At 46.6% G+C, this 19528-nt stretch overlaps 1 protein-coding gene across 1 annotated transcript in view; it reads right to left on the bottom strand.

Moving 5' to 3' along the window:
- The window catches only part of CTNNA1 (catenin alpha 1), a 117147-nt gene extending 98096 nt beyond the window's left edge, over window positions 1-19051 (bottom strand). The window contains exons 1-3 of the mRNA XM_021544869.3: window positions 18974-19051; window positions 2400-2506; window positions 370-565 (exon numbers count right to left, since the gene is read on the bottom strand). Coding sequence (XP_021400544.1) covers window positions 370-565; window positions 2400-2504 — 301 coding nt within the window. The 5' untranslated portion in view covers window positions 2505-2506; window positions 18974-19051. The remainder of the gene's footprint in view (window positions 1-369; window positions 566-2399; window positions 2507-18973) is intronic.
- Window positions 19052-19528: the final 477 nt, after the last annotated feature.

Genomic DNA, 19528 nt, shown 5'->3' with positions numbered 1-19528 from the left:
CACGTCTCTGTCGACTCAACACTTGGCTCTTCCTCATACAGTGCTGGTCTGTATACAGTCAGATATGGAAGAACTTATTGACATATTTCAGATGTAGTCCTGCAGGGAGCACATTTTGAGCCTAAACTGAGTTTTTAAATGCTCTTCAAAGAATCAGCCCTTCTGCTTCTCTTCTTAATCCCTACTTGAGCCATCCAATTTCCAGACCTATCCAGTTACATTATTGCTCAGGGATGCCAGCCAGGCAAGCTGAGAACCTACGAGTTGAGAGGCACAGAGTCATTAGAAAAGTCAACAAAGGGAAATAGGAATGATTCCACTCGCTCTAAAGAACCACAGTTTGAGAGGCCACCAGATCCACACTCTTACCTTGCTTGCGAACATCTTCCACAGCCGCCACCAGCTCGTCCTTCAGGAACTGGCTCTCCTTTGCAATTTTGTCTCCTTTCTCCAGAAAATTCTCTGTTGCTTGTTCAACTGAAGCTGCCAAGACATGAGCCTTTTTAGAACGGCCTCGCTTTTTATTGGAGGGGCCCTTGTTGCTGGTGTTAACCAGTGTTGTTACCTAAAGGCATGGATGGAAGGGAAAAAATCCAACATCAAATTTAATGTTTATCCATTTGATAGTAAGGCAGCATGTATATTTTTTCTAGACAGTGTATTGCAAATACCTACACTATTGCCAGCTCCAGAAATTAACCTAATGAGTGTTTTTCACATTTAAACACTACCATTCTTCTTGATTCTTTAGATGAGCAAAATAAATTCAGTTAAACAGCTCAAAGATTTCTCTTACCAGCAGCAGACCTCAGAAGTTGATTTTAACAAGGGAGATCTATTTATATTTTGGATAAACTGCAGTCTCAGTAACGGGCCAGGGCTCTTTGGCACCACATAAAAGAAACCAAGGTGGGGATCATTAGTTTGGGATAACTCCCCAGTCATAAGAGACCCCAGACAAGGTTGAAGTCTGTGCCAGTAGAAACATAGAGACACGGTATCTTTTCAGTCCAAATCAGTGCTATAGCCAAGGGGCTGAACGCAGAGCAAAGGACTTGGTAGAGCTCATTACTTCCCTAAAAAAAAAAAACCCAACTGAACTCTCACAATCATCCTACAATCAACAAATATTTCCAAGCTCCGTGTCTTAGACTGAAACCCCGCTGGGAGTAGAGTCATCACCAGAGGCCAGGAAACCCTCAGGTACTCCCTGAGCTCAGGATCAGGATCCATCCCCTTGCATCCAACACAGGCATGTCACAAAATCCACACACACTTCTCCATTTGCCTTATTTTTTCCTCTCATTTTTGGAAAGCCTTGGAAAACTCACACAAAGCTGCTTCGGAGGGACATTAAATTACAACACTAAAAAAACTGCTACTCTGGAAAGCCCAAGGACTGCTGACATAAAGGTCCTCAGAGCTGAATCCATCTTCCCAGCTGACTGATGCAGAGAGGGAAAGCCATCAGTTGGGAATATCAGGGTTGGTTAATGGGAAGTATTTGTACTCAGTTCATTGTGTTCTACAAATAAAGAACAAGTTGCAACAAGGCAATTTGCTCCAGTTCCCTCTCTATTTTGCCAGTCACATCACTGAGAAAACTGGGGATTCCCGGTACAGCTTGTTGTGCTTATTCCTTGAGAAGTAAGTTACAGACACTGCACTGGGTGAAAAAAGTCTTGTGAATAAGTTTGCTCAGTGAAGTTGTTTGCCAAATTAGGACAATTTCTCTTAAGCAAGGAATCCGTCAGTAACTAGCTAAAAAGCCTCATCATCCAATTGCCCACCTGAGGACCCAGAGGGAACAAGTAGCAGGTACAGACAGCAGTTTGGTGACTAAAGAGGATAATACTGGAAACAAAATTTGATAATTCCCATCTGTACTTAGCAGGAATTGTGTCCAGCTCATTCTGTTATTTTAGACATTTCACATTCCAGGAAAACAATGCTGAAGACAACAAGTGAACTGTCTCTGTGTACCTACTCTTCCAGGCCTCCTAGAAAGCCTCTTCCAAGAATTTCCAAAACACTCAATACACACAGCTCTCATTTACAAGACTTATTCCAGCCTTCCTGTGCTCTTCAGTGCTTTCCACTGGCACATATACACCACACAGAAAGAAGCTTTTATTCACAAATCCAGAAAAAAGTGTAGGCATGGAGCATTATTTCAATCATGCCAATAACTACTGTGTTTTATCAGGTGCTGAAGCAGCACAGTCTCCCTGGACTCATGGCCAGTGACTGTTCAATGAAACTGAGCAAAAAAACTGCTTGTAGACTTTTTTCCTTTTAGTTTGTAGTGTCTTACACCTAGAATTTAAGCTTTCACTTAATCAAAACGTCAAAACAGGCAATCATGTTTATGACCTTATTTTGCCCCATCTTTTTCCTACCTGTGTAACAAGAGGCTCAAGCAGCCTTTCAACTGCCAGTGTCCTTATCTCCAGGCTTTTGGGGTCCCATTTGAAGTTCACGTTGGCTGCAGTGACAGCAGTCATTTCTGCCAGAAGAAAAAAAACCTACATTAATACAATTTTTTATTGTTAATGCATCTTAAAATAAACCAAAATGCAGCCTGTTAAACACAAAACATCCACTTAGTGTAAGTGAAAGTTACAGCATCCCCAGAAACATCAGCTTTGATTAAAATGGTATGAGTTTGAGAAAATATTATGACAATATACAGATATTACCTGCACATTTTGATTAGAAAATAAAACCAAAAGCACATAAACCCACAGACAAACCTACCACAGGGCCTCACTGTTTTATCAGAGCAATGACAAGATCAGCAGTGCCTGGGTTACTCACCAGTGGTCCCTGAGCAATAAAGAAGGACCACGGGTAGTGAGGGCACTTTGCCCATGAAGGTGGGTGCCCCTGCCCAATTTGCATCACCTCCCTTCCAGGGCCAGCTCTCAGACACAGCCCAAGGTCTGGGGGAGCAGAAAGGAGCCCCCTGACTTCAGCAGCTCTGGATGCAGCCCACATCCTCAGCTCCACCAAAGCAGGAGCCAGGTTTAACGCAACCCACCTGCCATCCCCCTTCAGCCAGTTCACCTCTGGGGAATACAAAGGTAAAGGAGTGAATGTAGGCCTCACAAAGCCAGAAAATCCAGCTGGTTCATACTTAACAGCTTACATATCTATTACACTTCTCCTTAACATTTGCATAGGAGGGAAAAGCAGATTTGCATGAAGAGATCTGTTCAAAGCTGTCACTGAGCTGTTCTTCCCGTTACAGTTTTATATCAACATCCCAACGGAACAGCAAACATGCTTATGGGAAAAGTTGAGTGAAACTACTAAAACAGCTCTGCTGTTGAGACCAGCAGTCTAAAAAAATAGAACTAAAAATAAGGAACTACAACAAATCTCTGGATTAACACTATGATGCTGCACATTACAACAAAAGAATAAACTGAACAATAATTTCAGTAAAGAATGGATTTAAATTACTGGAGATCCATAAAACCAATTCAAATCCCTTCAGACATAATAGATTCTAGCTCTTCCTGCTTTGGGCTGACCTCAATATTCAAGATGAGACTAAACCTACATTTGTAACTTTTTATTTTTCAAGAAATCAGGAAGAGAAGTAGGTTTCCTAAATCTCTGTCCATCCATCTTCCTCAACACTTACTGCTGAGGTAATTTTAAAGCTTATTTGCTGATATTTTTAATCTTTCTCCGGCCAGGGCATTGCCTGCACAGCATCTCAAAAAGTCACGTTGCTCTGACAACACCAGATGTCCCCAAGCTGCCAGACGAGCACAACATCCCGTTATTTTTAAAAAGCAGGAGGCAAGGCACTAATTTTGGTAACCAACAATGTTTACAACACGTACCAACAACCAAATGCTCTCTCCCGACCCCAGCAGCTAATTGTGCACAGGAGGGCTGCTTGTTTCCCAGGGAAGAATGAAAGCTCTGGGACACTGGAGGAGCTCAGCCAGAGTTCAGCATCACCTGGCTCAGGACTGCTCCCCGGCCATCCCAGGGCCTCTCAAACCACCGGCACCACAGCAGAGATTGAGAACTCACTCCAGCACTGCTGACCAAAGCTGACACACTGAAGTACAACTTCACAAGGTGCAAGGCAGGCAGGAGTATTCACCCAGCTGCATTCAGCTCCCCACTACACCCACACTCCAAGGACCCACACTGCTGTGAGAAAAAAAAACTTTAAAAGCTGAAAGCTTAAAAAAAGAGAGACTAGAATGAGCCCACTCAATGCTGGCATACATGTAACCCTTCTGATGTTTTGCACTGAAAAACCAGTGGGTGCAGGTGAAGGTGTCCAGCTCCAGAGCCCCCAGGGAGCCACAGGGGGGGTAGAACGTGGTCACCTCCTGTCCTCCCCTACCTCTGACAGCAATCACTAGCCACTATGAACTCACTAATTAACCTTCTCTCTCAATCACCCCTCTTTTTATTTCACTCACCTACTGGCTTGTGCCACAGCCCAGATGCTGGCACAGGGCATGCTGTGAAATGCCCTTCACCCCCAGGTAACTTCCCACCATCCACAAGGAATTTCACTGGTTTATTTCCTCCTCTTCAGCTCAGCATAAATGCTTCCCACGTAAGAAGCCAAGAAAAATACACTGAAAACCTTTGTGGCTTCTGAGAAACAGAGACAGGGCTATGGAAAGCCCAGCAGGTTTCTAAAGAAAGGCTTTTTCTATGCAGTTAATGCTGTTACACCTCTTGCAGAAACAATGTGCAGGACAAGGTAACCATAAGAAGATACACTAATTGTATTAGTAGGATAATAAAGGCAATTCATCTGAAAACACGTTAGTATGATAGTTCATGAATTGGCCAAAAGTAATGATCTATAAAAACCACTTCGTAGCAGTGCTATTGAAATTTATCTAAAAAGCAAAGCTTGATATCAGATAGCCTGTTTGGGAGCAAGGGCTTGGATATCGTTTGTACATTACAATAAATATGTTTATTCAATTAAATTAAACCTGTGGAGAATACAGGAACAGGCTATAGGCTACCAACACATGGGTGAGATGGGTTTAGGGGATAAAAGGACAATTGTCAGGGCCATGGTATAGCATGGCTGTAATTCCCTCTAGTTCTCTGGAACTTGCTTTTTCCCTGTGACTGCTCAAGCTCTCCCTCAGTGAATTCAAGTCTGGTAACAGGTAGCAAACTACATCATGGGATATTGGAGCAGAGTGCTTAATCCTTAGGTCCTGGAGAACACACCTCAACCCCCACTGCAGTCACTCTAACACCTACAGGGAAAGAGGACTCCTCTGGAAGAGGAACCCACAGCAGAGCAGGGCAGCACTGGTTTGACACCTGCAACAGCCCAACTGACATGGAACAGGTTCTCCAAGCCGCAGCCCCACAAATTCAAAGGACAAAGCAGCATGGACCACAGGCAGAAGAGAGAGCAGCACTGAATCTCAAGTGCAGGAATATATAGAACAACACCACTGCACAGGGAATTGTGGTTGCCCAGCCTGTGGTTTCATAAGCAGCAGAAAATCTGTTTAAGGACCAATGTTCATCCTCCCACACCCCTCCAGGAACTCATTCCCGTTTGCACATCACACCCCCTCCGTACTGGCACAGCTTTCCCCACGCCTGAGCGATTAACCAGATGGGGAAGGACTGATTTGGCTGAAGGGAAAGAAACCCGTTTTTGCAAGGTGGGCAGAGATGCCCATCTGGCTCACTGTGCCACCACATATACCGTTATGGCAAGGGGCGATGGCACCATCAGCTGGCACCCTTGGCAAAGCCACTGCAGTGGGAACACAAGGCAAAGCTGGATGCCACAGCCAAGCTGCACCAGGAGCCACTGAAAACTGAGCAGCAAGCAGAGCTTCTGCAGGGAGCAGGAATGCCCTCCCCACACATCTGATGCTCAGACATGTGAAGCTCTAACCTCCAACCATGCTCACCAGCCCAGCACGTTAACTGCAAACCCTCTGGGTTATTTTCCTGTTCATGATGGTGCTCATTATTGCAATAGAGATTTCAATAGTAATGCAGTGTCTTACTGGGGCTTAGTGCACTTGCAAGGACATGAGGGCAGGGGAAGCAACAGGGTTTAAAGAAGCCACTTCCAGAGCTCTGCTCCATCTGCAAGCAGAATCACCCTGGACAATTCTTGCTTGCTTTCTACAGTCAAGATCTCATCAACAGCTAAAGATGGACAGGTCTCCATTCTGCTTCAACCAACCACTGTTGCCATCCTACTGCTCCTCCCCCTGTCCAAAGAGCCCCACACTGGCAGAGGCCTGATAGGGTGAGCCACTGCATGGAGCTCAGTCTCAGAGTGAGCTGGTAACTAAAACTTCCCTTCCCACGTTCCTCTCCTGATGGAGGAGGTGGGACAGCACAGGGACAGAGCAGCATGGAGATGAGCTCTGCTTCAGAGGTGCCCCCCAGGGCAGGCCCCAGCCCTGCTTGGAGAGAAGGATGAGCAGAGGGACATCTGAGCTGCTGGGGCTGCCAGGAGCACACCATGGATGATGTACACACAGCACTCCTTCCAAAAACCACAACTGAAGGTCTGAGTGCTCTCAAAAACTGGTAATTCAAGGTTTTAGGAATAATTTTAGATACTTACTTCCATAATACTGGCATGCAAATAATTTTTAGATATTGGGAAGCAGAGGAATGCAGCTCTGCAGCTGCTTTGCCCTGAAGGCACCCAAGGCTTTTCCAAAAGCCCATGAAGGAGCACAATTTTAACAGCAAGCTCTACACCCCAACAAATCGCAAAAAGGCCTTAGTGCTCAGGGTCCTGTTTTTCCAGATTGCACTCCCACACACACATCTGAAGGCAGTGCTGGCTGTATCTCAGACACTACTGAGTCCATTCCTCCTGCCCTGCACCAAACCATCCTGCAGCCACCCTACCTCCTGGGCAAGGGTAAATCTCTTTGGGTTACACAGCAAAAAATAACTGCGTGTTCACTCCTGTGTTCAGTCCCACCACCTTGTGCTACCCGAGAAGTCTTCAACATCTGCTGTTGATCTTCACATTTTAACTCTCCTGCCAGGCTGCTTTCTAAAAGCTTTTAGCTGCACTCACTGATTTCTTGGTTTTTCTCAGGAAAGCCAGTATTCAAGGAATGGTCTGACTGGCACAGAGAGGAGCTGACCTTGCCAGGCACAATAGACGACATGCTGAATTCCAGCACTGAGCTAGCCAAAATACCTAACGCAGAACACGGGACAAGAACATTTTATACCTGGGAGGACATTCTCTATGTGAACACCCTTCCTGGACTGCTCAGCTGTTCCCCATTCTGCAGGGCTGATGTGCCCAGGAACAGTAAGAGGTATTCCACTGCAGTTTTTTGCAGATTCTTTCTCTAAAATGTCTCACTCATTTTGAATGATAATCTGGGCTCCTACCATTCTTCCAGACCGTCTCTAGATATTCTATACTGCAAAATGACTATCACCCCACCCAGGTCCTGGGGATGGAACATGGTGGGATTCACAACACAATGACCCAGCTTTATCTTCCAGATAGAAAAAGAACCAGACCCCTTGTTCCCAATGGAATCCTTTTGCTTGCCTTGTTACCCAAATACCCAACCCACTTGACAACCAGCAGGGATCCTTGACCCCTGCTGAAGGTGGCAGACAAGAGAGCAAAGATCTTTGGGAGCTGGGTATCTAACACACACCATTAATACAAACCTTCTGAACAGTTTTGGTTTATTGAAATGTGCCTTAATATCTTTGAAAACTCAGCTCACATGCTGGGGCTTCATATGGCCCACCAATAATTCAAAACTGTTTTTCATATAACTAGGAGTATCCATAAAATAAAAAGTTCCATTCTTTCCCTTCAGTCTCCAAATTAATTTGTCTGCCCTGTTCCACAAATAAAGCAACACTCAGCAGACAAATAGCTGCAAGTCAAGGATGTTTGGTGTATGTGATGCTTTTCAAGGAGGATTTAAGCAGGCTTTATTTAAGCTGTTCTTATTTAACATCAAGTATACATAACCAAAAACAGAGAGTCATCCTCTAACAGCCTTCAACCTTACACTCCATCTACCAAATCCCGTCCCCCACCGTAAGTGCCACACGGGTACCACCTCATTTTAAATCCTTACTGCCAGAATTTTACAGTCTGAAATATTAATACAAACTCAGGTGTCATGTTGTGGCAAAGCTCCTATTTGTATGTGTAGGATGAGTTTGAGTTGAACCTGCCTTTTGAGACCCAGGTGTTGGTGGCAAATGCAGGATGTACTGCCTGTGTCCACGTTCCTAAACTTTGGAGTGCCTCCAAGTTCTGAGGTATGAGTAGATACATTGGCCATGTCCAGCTTGGCATCAAGGTAAGATCATTTCCACCTCATCCCAAACTCTTGGTTTTCATTTAATACAATTTTACTAAACTTTCAAGTGTGGTATCTACACAAATCATGGAAAAATATGTGCAAAATAATTTCACTGAAAAAAGCAACCTTCTGTAAAAACCAATGACCGTGTTTTCCTTGATGGAATTTCCTACCACTCAAGTATATTCAACTTTGCTACAGCTTCCGTTTAGCAATTTTTTTTCCACAAACTACAGTAACCACCCAAGAAAAAAGATGATATTCAGGTTCAGATAAGCCTGTTCCTCACCAGTGCCATCCCAGTTTCAGGTCTCTTAATCTGCTTTCACAATTTTTTCTCTGCTGCTCTTGTGGAGCAGACCCACAGAGGCATTTGAGGTGCTCGGACAGCCTGACACTGCCAGTAACAAATGCTTCTCTTTTCTCCACTCATTTAGACTTTGCTGCTGAATTGAGAGATGAAACCTGATCCAGTGTCCCTACAAAAATGCATTAAATTCCTGACTCTGTTTTCTCTCCTGTGTGGGTGTTGTCTCCCAGCAGAGCCAGCAGCCACAGGGAGTCCCTCACGTTTTCCCTGTGGTAGCAGTGCCCAGCCCAGCCCATGCAGCCCACAGGGGCACAGGGTATAGCAGCAGATGAAGATGCCTCACTCTCCCCCAAGCAGTCTGGAAGCTACTAGGAGATAGCACAAACTGTCACAGTGCTGGGGATTCAAGCCATTCATCTTCAGTCAGAACCAGGAACGTGCTCCGTCACTCCAGGTTTTCACTCCTTCACTCAGGTTCAGCTGCTGCTTAGGGGATGAAGGCACACTCTGCACAAGCAGCTTCACTGTGTTGGTCATGGGACCTCAGAAGAGATTTCAAAATAGCAAATATGATGTTTGCTTGGGAGATGCTGGTGCCAACAGCAGCTTCTTGCCTCCAGTCATGCAAGTGTTCAGCTCTGATTGTTTTCTTTCTGACAGAATTGTTTTACTACAAAGAATTTAGAAAGGAGGTGCATGGAAGACAAATCACAGGCAGCACAAGCAATTAGTGACTTATGTCACACTGAAGCTCCAGTTTATGGATAACACCCTGAAAGAATACAGGAGCCAAATTCAGGCTTATGCCCACTTAACTGCTCAGATGGATGGCCTGGTATAACCCAAACTTCCAATTCATTTCTGCAGTTTTCAGTTTCCAAAACTCATGCATGATCCCAACTCCATAAAGAAGACTGACAGGGAATCAGGAGTGCTTTAGAAGACACACATGCTCTTTCTAGAAAAGAGGATATCCTCTATAACTAAGATTCGTTTTCATATTCTCGTTGCAAAACTTTGTATTTGGAAAAAAAGGATGTGCCATGACCAGCCAGTTATTACTGTTATGAAAAATAACCATTCACACTGCCTTCACATGGATGTTTGTGCATTTTATGCTGAAGACCTGCACTAACACGACGAAAGGTAACTTCCCCAATCAGAACAAGTAACTACTGGATCTGTAACTGCTGTATTTAGCTGCCCTGTGGGTAAGCACTGTGAGGCTCTGGCCACGCAGAAGGACACCACAGCTGCGTGTTCAGCAAATGGCAACACCTCTCATGAGCTTATCCCTGCACTGATGGCACCTTCAACCTCCCAAACCCAGCCCTTATTCAGGCACATCTCTCACACTGAAGCTGTAGGCTCAAACTGTAGGTTCACACTGAAACACAACAATGGGCTCAGTCTGGAGACCCAGGAGGGTCTTGTGCATCTGCTGGACCACTTGAATTCAACTCCCAAGAGTCCTTCCAACCTCAGTGCCTCTTTCCATGTGTGAGGCAGAAAACTCCATGAAGCCTACCTAAAATAATTGAGAAATAATTAAAGAACAGCTTTCTGGCACTCTCTGAACCACAGCACACATTTCAGACCCTAGGGATACACAGTCAATGCAGATATAATAACTAGGCTGTGGCTTCAGAGCATGGCTCTTCAAACCCCAAACTGTATCAGCACAAGTTCCAATTACCAACCTTGAGTTAACAATGAATGCAAGAAGGGGCAACCTTTTAACAAGATAATTTTGCCACAACTACACGTTAAATAAGAAAAAGGTTGTTATAAATTAGTCCCCTTTATCAGTTGGCAGAAGAATTTGCCACAGCTGCAAAACTGATTCTTGCTTAGCCTGCAAAACCTCACTGATGGCTGGCAATAAAGGGAAAAGAAAACCTGGGGATTTTTGTTCTGATCTTCTTCAGCACTCAACCTGCAATAAAAAGTGCTGTTTATGCTAAAGAGTCAGAAATAACCAGAATCTGACCCCACTCAAACTTCATTTTCATTCCTAAATTGATATGTTGTTATGCAATACCCTTCAGTGCTTTTAGCTGACCAGATCTTCGAAATCTACACCTTCATTAGCAATTTAAAACTGTCAGGAGTCCACAAATAATGGAGCTGTTGGAGCCGACACGTGTTTTGAAAAAAAAAAAAAAAAAGACTCCTTATAATTAGGGGATTGATGAAAATTTAGTAAATAGAGCAAATGGAAAGCCTTGTATTATCAGAGACTAAATACCATATTCTTTCTCACTTGCATGCTCAGTACAGCAGCAACTAAGGACTACGTAACAAAAAATTCAGTGTTTTAAGAATGGAAAAAGTTTCCCAGATTTCTCCTTTTGCAAAATCTACTAAAAGCACCCACTGAAGCAAAAGGAAAACACGAGTTTGAAGACCCTTCAAAGTAAAATACCTTCTAAGCTTCCTATGAAAACTCCTTCAGAAGTCCTTTTGCAGTCCTCCACTTTGATTCAGGAACACTCTGTCAGTATTACCTCAAAATTACAAAGCAGGTTTTTTTTAAGAAAAAGTAACAAAGCCCACAGGTGACGAGGCCGAGATTTTCACTTTATGCTCAGGGAAACCTTTAGCAACATCTCTCAGATATAAACAATGAGTTCCTCTGACAGGAAGAATTGCACCATCATCACACACCCTCGGACAACTCTCAACTTGCAGCTCCAGCTGCGAGTTTGGGCCAGGGAAGGGGGAATTCACAAAAACAAACCCCAGAAGAAAGAGTGACCATGAATGGGCTGCATAAGCATGGCTTGGAGGAGTGAAGCACCTCTCAGTGCCTGCACTAAGGCAGGACACTCTGACAGCCCATCTCCTCAAGGCTGCAGACACTGGAACACTGGGGCACTGACAGGTGAGAACTCCACAACTTCTCCACAAGAGCAAAGCAAGTCATAATAAAAACACAGTGGTGTGATGCATTTTTGGATGCTTCCCAGAGTTCCCACACAGCCATAACCACCTTCTGTCAAGTACAAACTCACTAAGGGTGCACCATGGTGCATGGCAGCCAGAGCTAACCATGACCTGCCTGGGCAGGAATCCTTTTGAGTCACTGCCTTCACAGATAGGTGACCAATGAAAGCCACTTCTGTGAGGGAAAAAAAAAAAAAAGAAAAAAAAAATCCACTGTCCCACCCACATTCCATAGAAGCAAAATGAATGAATCAGGTTTAAGAAAAAGGAGTCACTGCTTGGGATGGTCTTGCTGGGGGAAAAAGAAAAAAAAAAAAAAAAGTAGTAACACAGCCATTTACTAAGTAGAAACAAACTCACATCTGATTAAAGACATTTTTTTTCTCTCCACCCCTTCTCTTCATCCCCAAAAAGAGGAAACATGACGAACCTACAGAACAAAAACCAGATGAGCTAAAAAATCCTGTTCCATAGGCTTTGCACTAGCGCCTTGCCTCTGGTTCTGCTGAACACTGCATCTTTTACTGACAGCCACTGACTTTTCCCTAGGCCCACAATAATACTCTGCTAATCAAATAATCATATTCAAATTGTCTTAACCAGTTCTGTAAACTAAGCAAACCAGCTCAGAACACTTGACGCTCAAGTACTCATGCATAAAGACCTGAAATTAACTTTTTCTCCTCGAGGTTATAAGCTTTGAACCCTGCACAAGTCATCTGCATTATTCTGTTTTGCTACAAATAAACCCTCTAGCTTTTTTAGTTTTTGTGCTACTCTTATTGGATTTTATGTAATTATTTTTTCTCCCTAACCCCCAGCTAGGAGAGAGGGGGAAAAACCCCCTGCTCACAATCATACTGCACTCTTCTCTGTACCTGTACAAAGTCAGAGGGCTGTGACTGAAGAGTCCACCAACAGTGAAGTGTCATGGATTAACAAACATAGACTGTGGCCACTGTCCAAAAAGCCTTCTTCACATCTCCGCTTTCAGGATGCACTGCTTAATGCTACTCAGGAAATATGTTTCCAGCTGCAAGGGTAGTGGTTTCTAACTAAACACATCTTCCAAAGAGTGGAAGTGGCAGGAACTACAAAGTCATACTTTGTACCAACATTTAAACCACTCCAGAGCCTCTCACAGAGCCAAACGAGATTCCTCCTTTTCACTCAAAAAATATTCCAAAAAATCTCTCATTTGACTTGTAGCTTGTATGAAGTTTGACTCACAGGGTTTATAAATTTAAACCATGAAGTCATCAGCTGAACACGATGACAGGAGAGCTGCTCTGCACCTGCAGCCAGGATTGTCAGAGCCAGAGGCCATATGGGCTCCTGCCAGCTCTGGCCACTGTGGCCACCAGGCACATCTGCAGAACAGCCAGTCCAGGCACCAAGTCCTGCCTCAGGAAGCACCTAAACTGCTGGACCTTGGCAAAGAACCTCAGGGAAGCAGTGCTACTTGTTTGTTCTTCTCCCATGGTTTTATTGCTTGTTTTACTGCCTGCCTGTTGCTTTCACTTTTAGGGATGGCTTTACACACTGCCCCCACCCAGGAAAAAGGTGGGGGAGGATATGAGGGAGGGAACATAAAAGATGATATATGATTGCAGGGATCAGTAAAAAAAAAAAAGTGTCAGGGGTCGGTAATTACAACCAGAGAACCAGAAGGAGACACCAAACCCCATCCTAGAGCATTCATCACTCCACAAAGGCATCAAAGTGCCAGAGGATACTGCTCAAAAATGCTACAAGCAGAGCTCCTGCTTTATTCCTTCCTTCAGTTGTTGCTACCAGCCAGCTTAGCCAAGATCAGGTGAAGGACTTGTAACTTAGGACCTCAGACAAGAGCTAGACTAATAAAAATTTGATGGGACCAGTACAACCAGAACCTCCTGATGAGGGTCACAGCAGGACAGACCTCTCAGCTGTAGCAATCGGAGCACGTCAAGCCCTCTATGCACCACTTACAGTTCACTGTTCAATTTCTCACCTTTGAAATTAATAAGTAATTGAAATTTCAGGATGCTTAGACTCCAAAATACCTGGATACCAGGTACTGGTTGGAATTAATGCTATGGTTTGTAAGTGAAGTTATTATAAGATGTGTCACTTGCACACACCTCCACAGTCCACCATGAATTATCCAGGACCAGGAGCAACTCTTTGGCATTGAGCAGCGAGACTCTAGGCCTTTAAGTCATGCTAAAAGAAACTCGTTTTACAAGTATACATTACAAGGACATACTTGCAAGAAAGAGGGCAAAAACTGGCAGCTTGTACATCTTGATTAGTTGCACTCACACCCACTTTCACCTTCTTGCTTCTGAGCACACTGCAGCTCTGTCCTCTGCTGTTCAACAACACTGGCTCTGAATTCAATATTCCAGTCAATTAAAAAAAAACATTTACCTACCTACAGCTTCAGCTGGAGATCTCAAGAGCACTTTGGTAGGATGAATACTGACCTGCTCCGTGTTACACAGGTTAAATACCGTTTTATAGGCACACAGCTCAGCCCTGTTTACATGAAAAATTCAACTGACCTTTGTGGCTCGGTAAAGCTACATTGTTACCGCAGTCCTTGTGCAGGCCATTTATTTAAGTGGATCTCTTGTGCTCTGGTTGTATCAACCAGAGAAAGATACAGAAAAAAAAATCTCCCCCCCAGAGCCTTAGATCCACATAGATATCACCCCTACAAGTACCCAGAATCAAGTGAATGAAAACTCTGAGCCCTTGAGGAAGTGGGAACCACAGTGGAGGGCAGAGCATGGAAAACCACACAAGCCATCAAGGCCCGATAGCATTGACCCTTACAGACTTAAATGAAAAGCCACAAATTTAGTATTTACCTAAATGCCCTCTTGGCCTTCTGCTGAACGACAGCAATGACAGAACTGTGGGGCCTACAATCTCCGCTCAGTTAACCTCCAGGTTTAAAAAAAAAAGTTTCTTCCCCTGATCCTTCAGCACTTACCCACCTACTAAGCTCATTAGTTTCAGCCTCCTCCTTAAACTAGCTATTGAAGGCTACTTAAGAACAGGGTGAACCAACAGTGCCTCTTCTACCCTAATTTGCTCCACATCAACTCCTCATTTGCTCAACATCATCTCCACACAGAAATTCTTCTTAAGCATGTACAGTCATATGCAGATCTACTCCATAATAGGGCACTGATTGCTGAGAAACTGGGTGTTCTTTGGGAAAAATAGCACGCCACAAGCTGAGGATCCCACATTATGCCCAATGCAATCCTACCTGCCACACTGACACCAGCTCCCCGCCTGCTTCACTCTCAAGCCCCTCACTACCAGGAGTTCAACTCGCTCTCGGGCTGTAACATCAACACTCATCTGTCCTTGTGCCACTCCATGCACTAAAACAGAGCTACCAGAGAACCACCTGGCCTCCAGCTTGGCTTCATGTGTGCTCTTCCACTCTCTGCCTTGGTAATGGTTATTCCTTTAGCTACAGCTGGCCTCATGCTTGCTTTTTCCATTCCTAGGTTTATTAGAGAATGGTTTGGCTTGGGAGGGACCTTAAAGTTCATCTCATTCCACTCCCACCATGGACAGGGACACCTTCCACTGTTCCAAGTGGCTCCAAGCTCCCATGTCCAACCTGGCCTTGGACACTTCCAGGGATCCAAGGGCAGCCACAACTGCTCTAGGCACCTTGTGCCAGGGCCTGCCCACCCTCATAGCCAAGAATTTTTCCCAATAGCCTATCTATCCTTGCCCACTGGCAGTGTGAAGCTGTTCCCCCTTGTCCTATCCCTCCATCCCTTGTCCAAAGTACCTCTCCAGCTCTCTCAGGAGTCCCTTTAGGCACTGGAAGGGGTTCTAAGGTCTCCACAGAGCCTCCTCCTCTCCAGGTGAACAATCCCAGCTGTGCCAGCCTTTCCTGCCAGCAGAGCTGCTCCATCCTCTGCTCATCCTGGAGCCTCCTCGGGCCTGGCTCCAGCAGCTCCAGCTCCTCCTGTGCTGGGACAGGGCTGGGGCAGCTCTGCAGCTGGGGGCTCACTTGAACAGGAGGTGGAGAATCCCTGCCCTTGATCTGCTGCCCACAGTGCTTCAGATAAGCCCGGGATACTGGCATTGATCCCTGAATTTAAAGCCTTTCAGAAGAGGCTCTTGGGAGTCTAACTGATTAATAACTAGCTGTCTTCTAAATTAGAGAAATTGTAACACAAGGGAACGTCAGACTGGGGGAGAATTTCACTTTGCAAACTGTGTTAGTTTAGATCTGTGTATTGAATAATTTCTATCACTTCACAAAACATGGGGAAAAAGATTACTCCTTTAATTCGACCAGAGATATTTATAATCACATATCAAAGGACTAACAGATGTTTTCTGTAGTACATCTGGGATTAACAAGCAAAAATATGTAATCATATTGAGAGAAAAGGTAGCTAGCTCTTTAAATCCATCAGTCACAAGGCATTATGAATCATATTTAAGTATCAGATAGTCTGGACTAACCTTCTGCACACCAGAAATCACAGTTACACCCATTCTCACCCTGACTAGCAGATAAGGAGTCTCAGTCACTAGAGGAGAACAATCCCACTTCCAGTTGCAGTGACCTCATTCCTCCTGCAACTCCTTCACCCCAGTAAATCCATCTGCACCCAGTTCTCCTTCGTGAAACAGCAGGCCACTCTCACAGCTTGTCTTTCCAGAGGAGCTCATCCAGTCAGGGTGCTAGCATACAATTTTGTGGTAGCTCTATTTTAAATCTCATTTTCTGGATTAAAATAGTATGGAGTTAAAAGTAGTAATTATCAAACATCTGCACTTTCTCTAAAGCTGCAATGCTGTTTAACCAACAGAGCAGCTATAAACTCACTGAATGGAGCTATTCCAGATTAGCTGTAGAACAGTTCGGGTGAATTCCCAGAGCAGTAACGGATCCCATTCCTCAAGGTCATACTCTCAACACTGAAGTTCTGCAGCACAAGCTTTTGAGTGATGTCAGTTAAGGCACAACAGCAGGAAGCCCCATCCCAGGAAGCATCCAAGGCCAGGGTAGAAGGGCTCAGAGCAGGTGCAGGGTTTCCCTGCAGGTGTCCCAGGAAGGTGCCCCTGCCCATGGCAGCAGAATGGAACCAGAGATTTAAGGTCTCTTTCAACCCAAACCAGTCTGTGACTCATCATTATGCTGAGTGACTGTCTCATAAGGTGCTGTCCTAACAAAGTGACACTCAGTCCTCTTTAATTCATCACGTTTCCTTTGGTGTCCAGCAAAGCTAAGAGAAACCAGTAAAACAGAACCCAGCAAGTCCTGAACAGAAGCACCACAGCCACGTGGGCCTTTGCTCCAGAGCAGCCCCACTGCCCACCTATGACGAGCAGGCTGGTTTGGCCACTCAGTATTTTTGTGATCTTAGCTAATTCTCTGCATAAGAAAGGTCATTTAGAAATCAAACAGTAACAGCAGATGTAAATTCAAGGCAGGCCTGAAGTCCCACAAAAGTGTATTTCCAGCTCATAAACAGTTCTGCTTAATCTGGATTCCTTTGCAAGATCAGTTTCTGTATCTTACAGCTGCAGAAAGAAGATATTCATGCTGCTGAAAAAACACAGATTACTCTTCTGTTACATCTTCCGGTTAAATTTATTAGACCAACAAAAGCCCTACGAAGAAGCCGCACCTTAAGGTCTGTCCTGACACATATCAGCACAGAAATGCTGATGTTTCAAAGCCTGAAAATCAACTGTGAGGAAAGTATTTACATTTGTATTTTAAAGCATCGATTTGAGCATGGGATTTCTAATCTCTGCCCACTGCGCTTCCCCCAGCCACCTTGTGTAAACTTTAAATCTCCGATGCAGAGGCCTATTATTAGAGCTGGCTGAAAAAAAACTGTAAAGACTGAAGGCACATTGTTTGTTATGGAAAAGGTTAGGGCAAAGCCTTTCTAAAAACAAAACCTACTAAACCTTTGTTTCTGCTGAGAAAAGTCAAAACATTTCCGTGATGTTTTAGAAATTGCTTCTTTGAAAATGATGAACAGTGACTCAACATCAAAGTATGTCCTTTCAAACAACATGTTTCGATTCAGAAGGGTGAAATAAGTACAACAACAAAACACTTAATGTGGCCTTGCTGCCCCGAGACAGAGCAAAGGCTACATCTAGCGTAAAATGAGCTGGGCTTTCACCTTCATCAACACAATCCTGCCTACAAACCAACCCAGGAACTGACATAAACAATCCCAGAACCTGGCGTAGCCAGCAGGACTGAGGAGTGTAGCCTCTCCCACCTCCCCAGACCCAGTGCAGCAAAAACACAGGAAACCATTAACTAGAGCACAAGTGACTGAAGCACCCAGAAAACACCTTCTGCACAACTCCCATCCCAAAAAAACAATAGACAAAGCCAAACAAAGGGGGAAGAGCAGCAAAGAGGTCCCAGACTAGTTCAATACAGATAGTCCAGACACGCCTGGAGTCACAACTCGGAATGCTGTGCTGAGGACGCGGTCATGGGGCTCGCAGCGATCGATGACCCTCGCCAGAAGCCACCTCCCGGGCACGGCTGGCGAGCCAAGGGCACACAGACAGGGAGCCGTGCCTTGCTCACATCTGACTCGTCACTAAACATAACTGGAACACACACTTTGCTGCAAACTTTCAGTCTGAAGGATTTTAGGCGTTTTGAACTGGCAGGAGCAATGAATAACAGGCGGGTGACCCACGCTACCCAGGGAACCCAGGGCCACAGGCAGCAGACGCAGGGGCCGCACATAACCCGGGAGCGGATGCGCTCTTCCTGCTTTTTGTCTGGGAAAAAGTAGCACGAAACTTTCTGTCAGCGAAGGAGAGGCCCACGCCCTCCAGCAGAGGAGGGGATTAGCGGTGGGTGTCAGAAAACGTGGCGGAGCCAGGTGGGGCCGCGGGGTGTTCCCGGCTGTCCGTGCACGGGATCAGCAGCACGGCCGGGGCTGGAGGAGGGCTCGATGCGGCCTCGGCCGCGCCGCCCGGGCAGACCGCGGGCCGAACGGCACGGAGCGCTGCCAGGGCTGCCGGCCGCGCCGGCCCTAGCGCAGCCGGGGAGCGGCGCCAGGGCGGCCCCGGCCGCGCGGGGAGGGGCCGGGACACCGCCCCGCCGCACCGAAACTTCGCCGGGAGCGGCCCGGCCGCGCGGCTCCCCCGGCGGAACGCGCTGGCGGCCCCCAGCACCGCGGGCCCGCCCGCTCCCACGCGGGCCCCGCCGCTCGGGGCAGCGCCGCCGCCACAGCCGGGCCCGGCTCCCTCCCCGCGCGCGGCCCGCTCCGCTCCCGCCCTCTGCCCCCCGCCCCAGCCCCGCGGCAGCACGGCCCGGCTGGCGCCCGAAAGTTTCCAAGTGCGAGAGCCGCAACTTTACCGGGGCAGAGCTGGGCTGGGATGGTGCGGCCGCCCCGGCTGCGCTCGGCCCCGCCGCTTTGTCCCGTCCCGCGGAGGAAATGGGCTCTTCCGGCGCCTCCCCGCCCGGCCCGGCCGCTCTTCCCGGCACCGCCCGCCGCGCCGCCCCCGCGCCCTGCCGGCGCCGCCCGCCCGCAGGTGAGGGACGGCGGGACCGGGCCGGGCCGGGCCGGGCGGGGCACGGCGGGACCCCCTCACCCCGGGCAGGACGGGGGGTCCCCTCACTCCGGGCAGGCACCTCCAAACCGCCCAGCCCTGCAGGGAGCCTGGCTCAGCTCCCTGTCCCACTCGCCCCGTGCGCCCACGGGCAGCCTCCCTTCGCAGCCCTCCCCTGGCCGCCCCCAGCCCAGGCTCTTAGGATGGCACTTTTGAGGCAGAATCAACAAATTCGACGTCAATATCTGGCCTTGTCCTCCTAAGCGCAACTTACCGAGGGTCTTTGGAGAGAGGGGAAGTGATGGACGTAGGGGGTTTGAAGGAAACAGGGAAAGTTATGGGTTCCCCCTGGGTTTCTGTA

The sequence above is a fragment of the Lonchura striata genome, chromosome 13, assembly GCF_050655825.1.
Source record: "Lonchura striata isolate lonStrDom1 chromosome 13, ASM5065582v1, whole genome shotgun sequence".
In the NCBI taxonomy this organism is placed as follows: Eukaryota; Metazoa; Chordata; class Aves; order Passeriformes; family Estrildidae; genus Lonchura; species Lonchura striata.
This window is presented reverse-complemented; position numbering and strand designations above follow the sequence as displayed.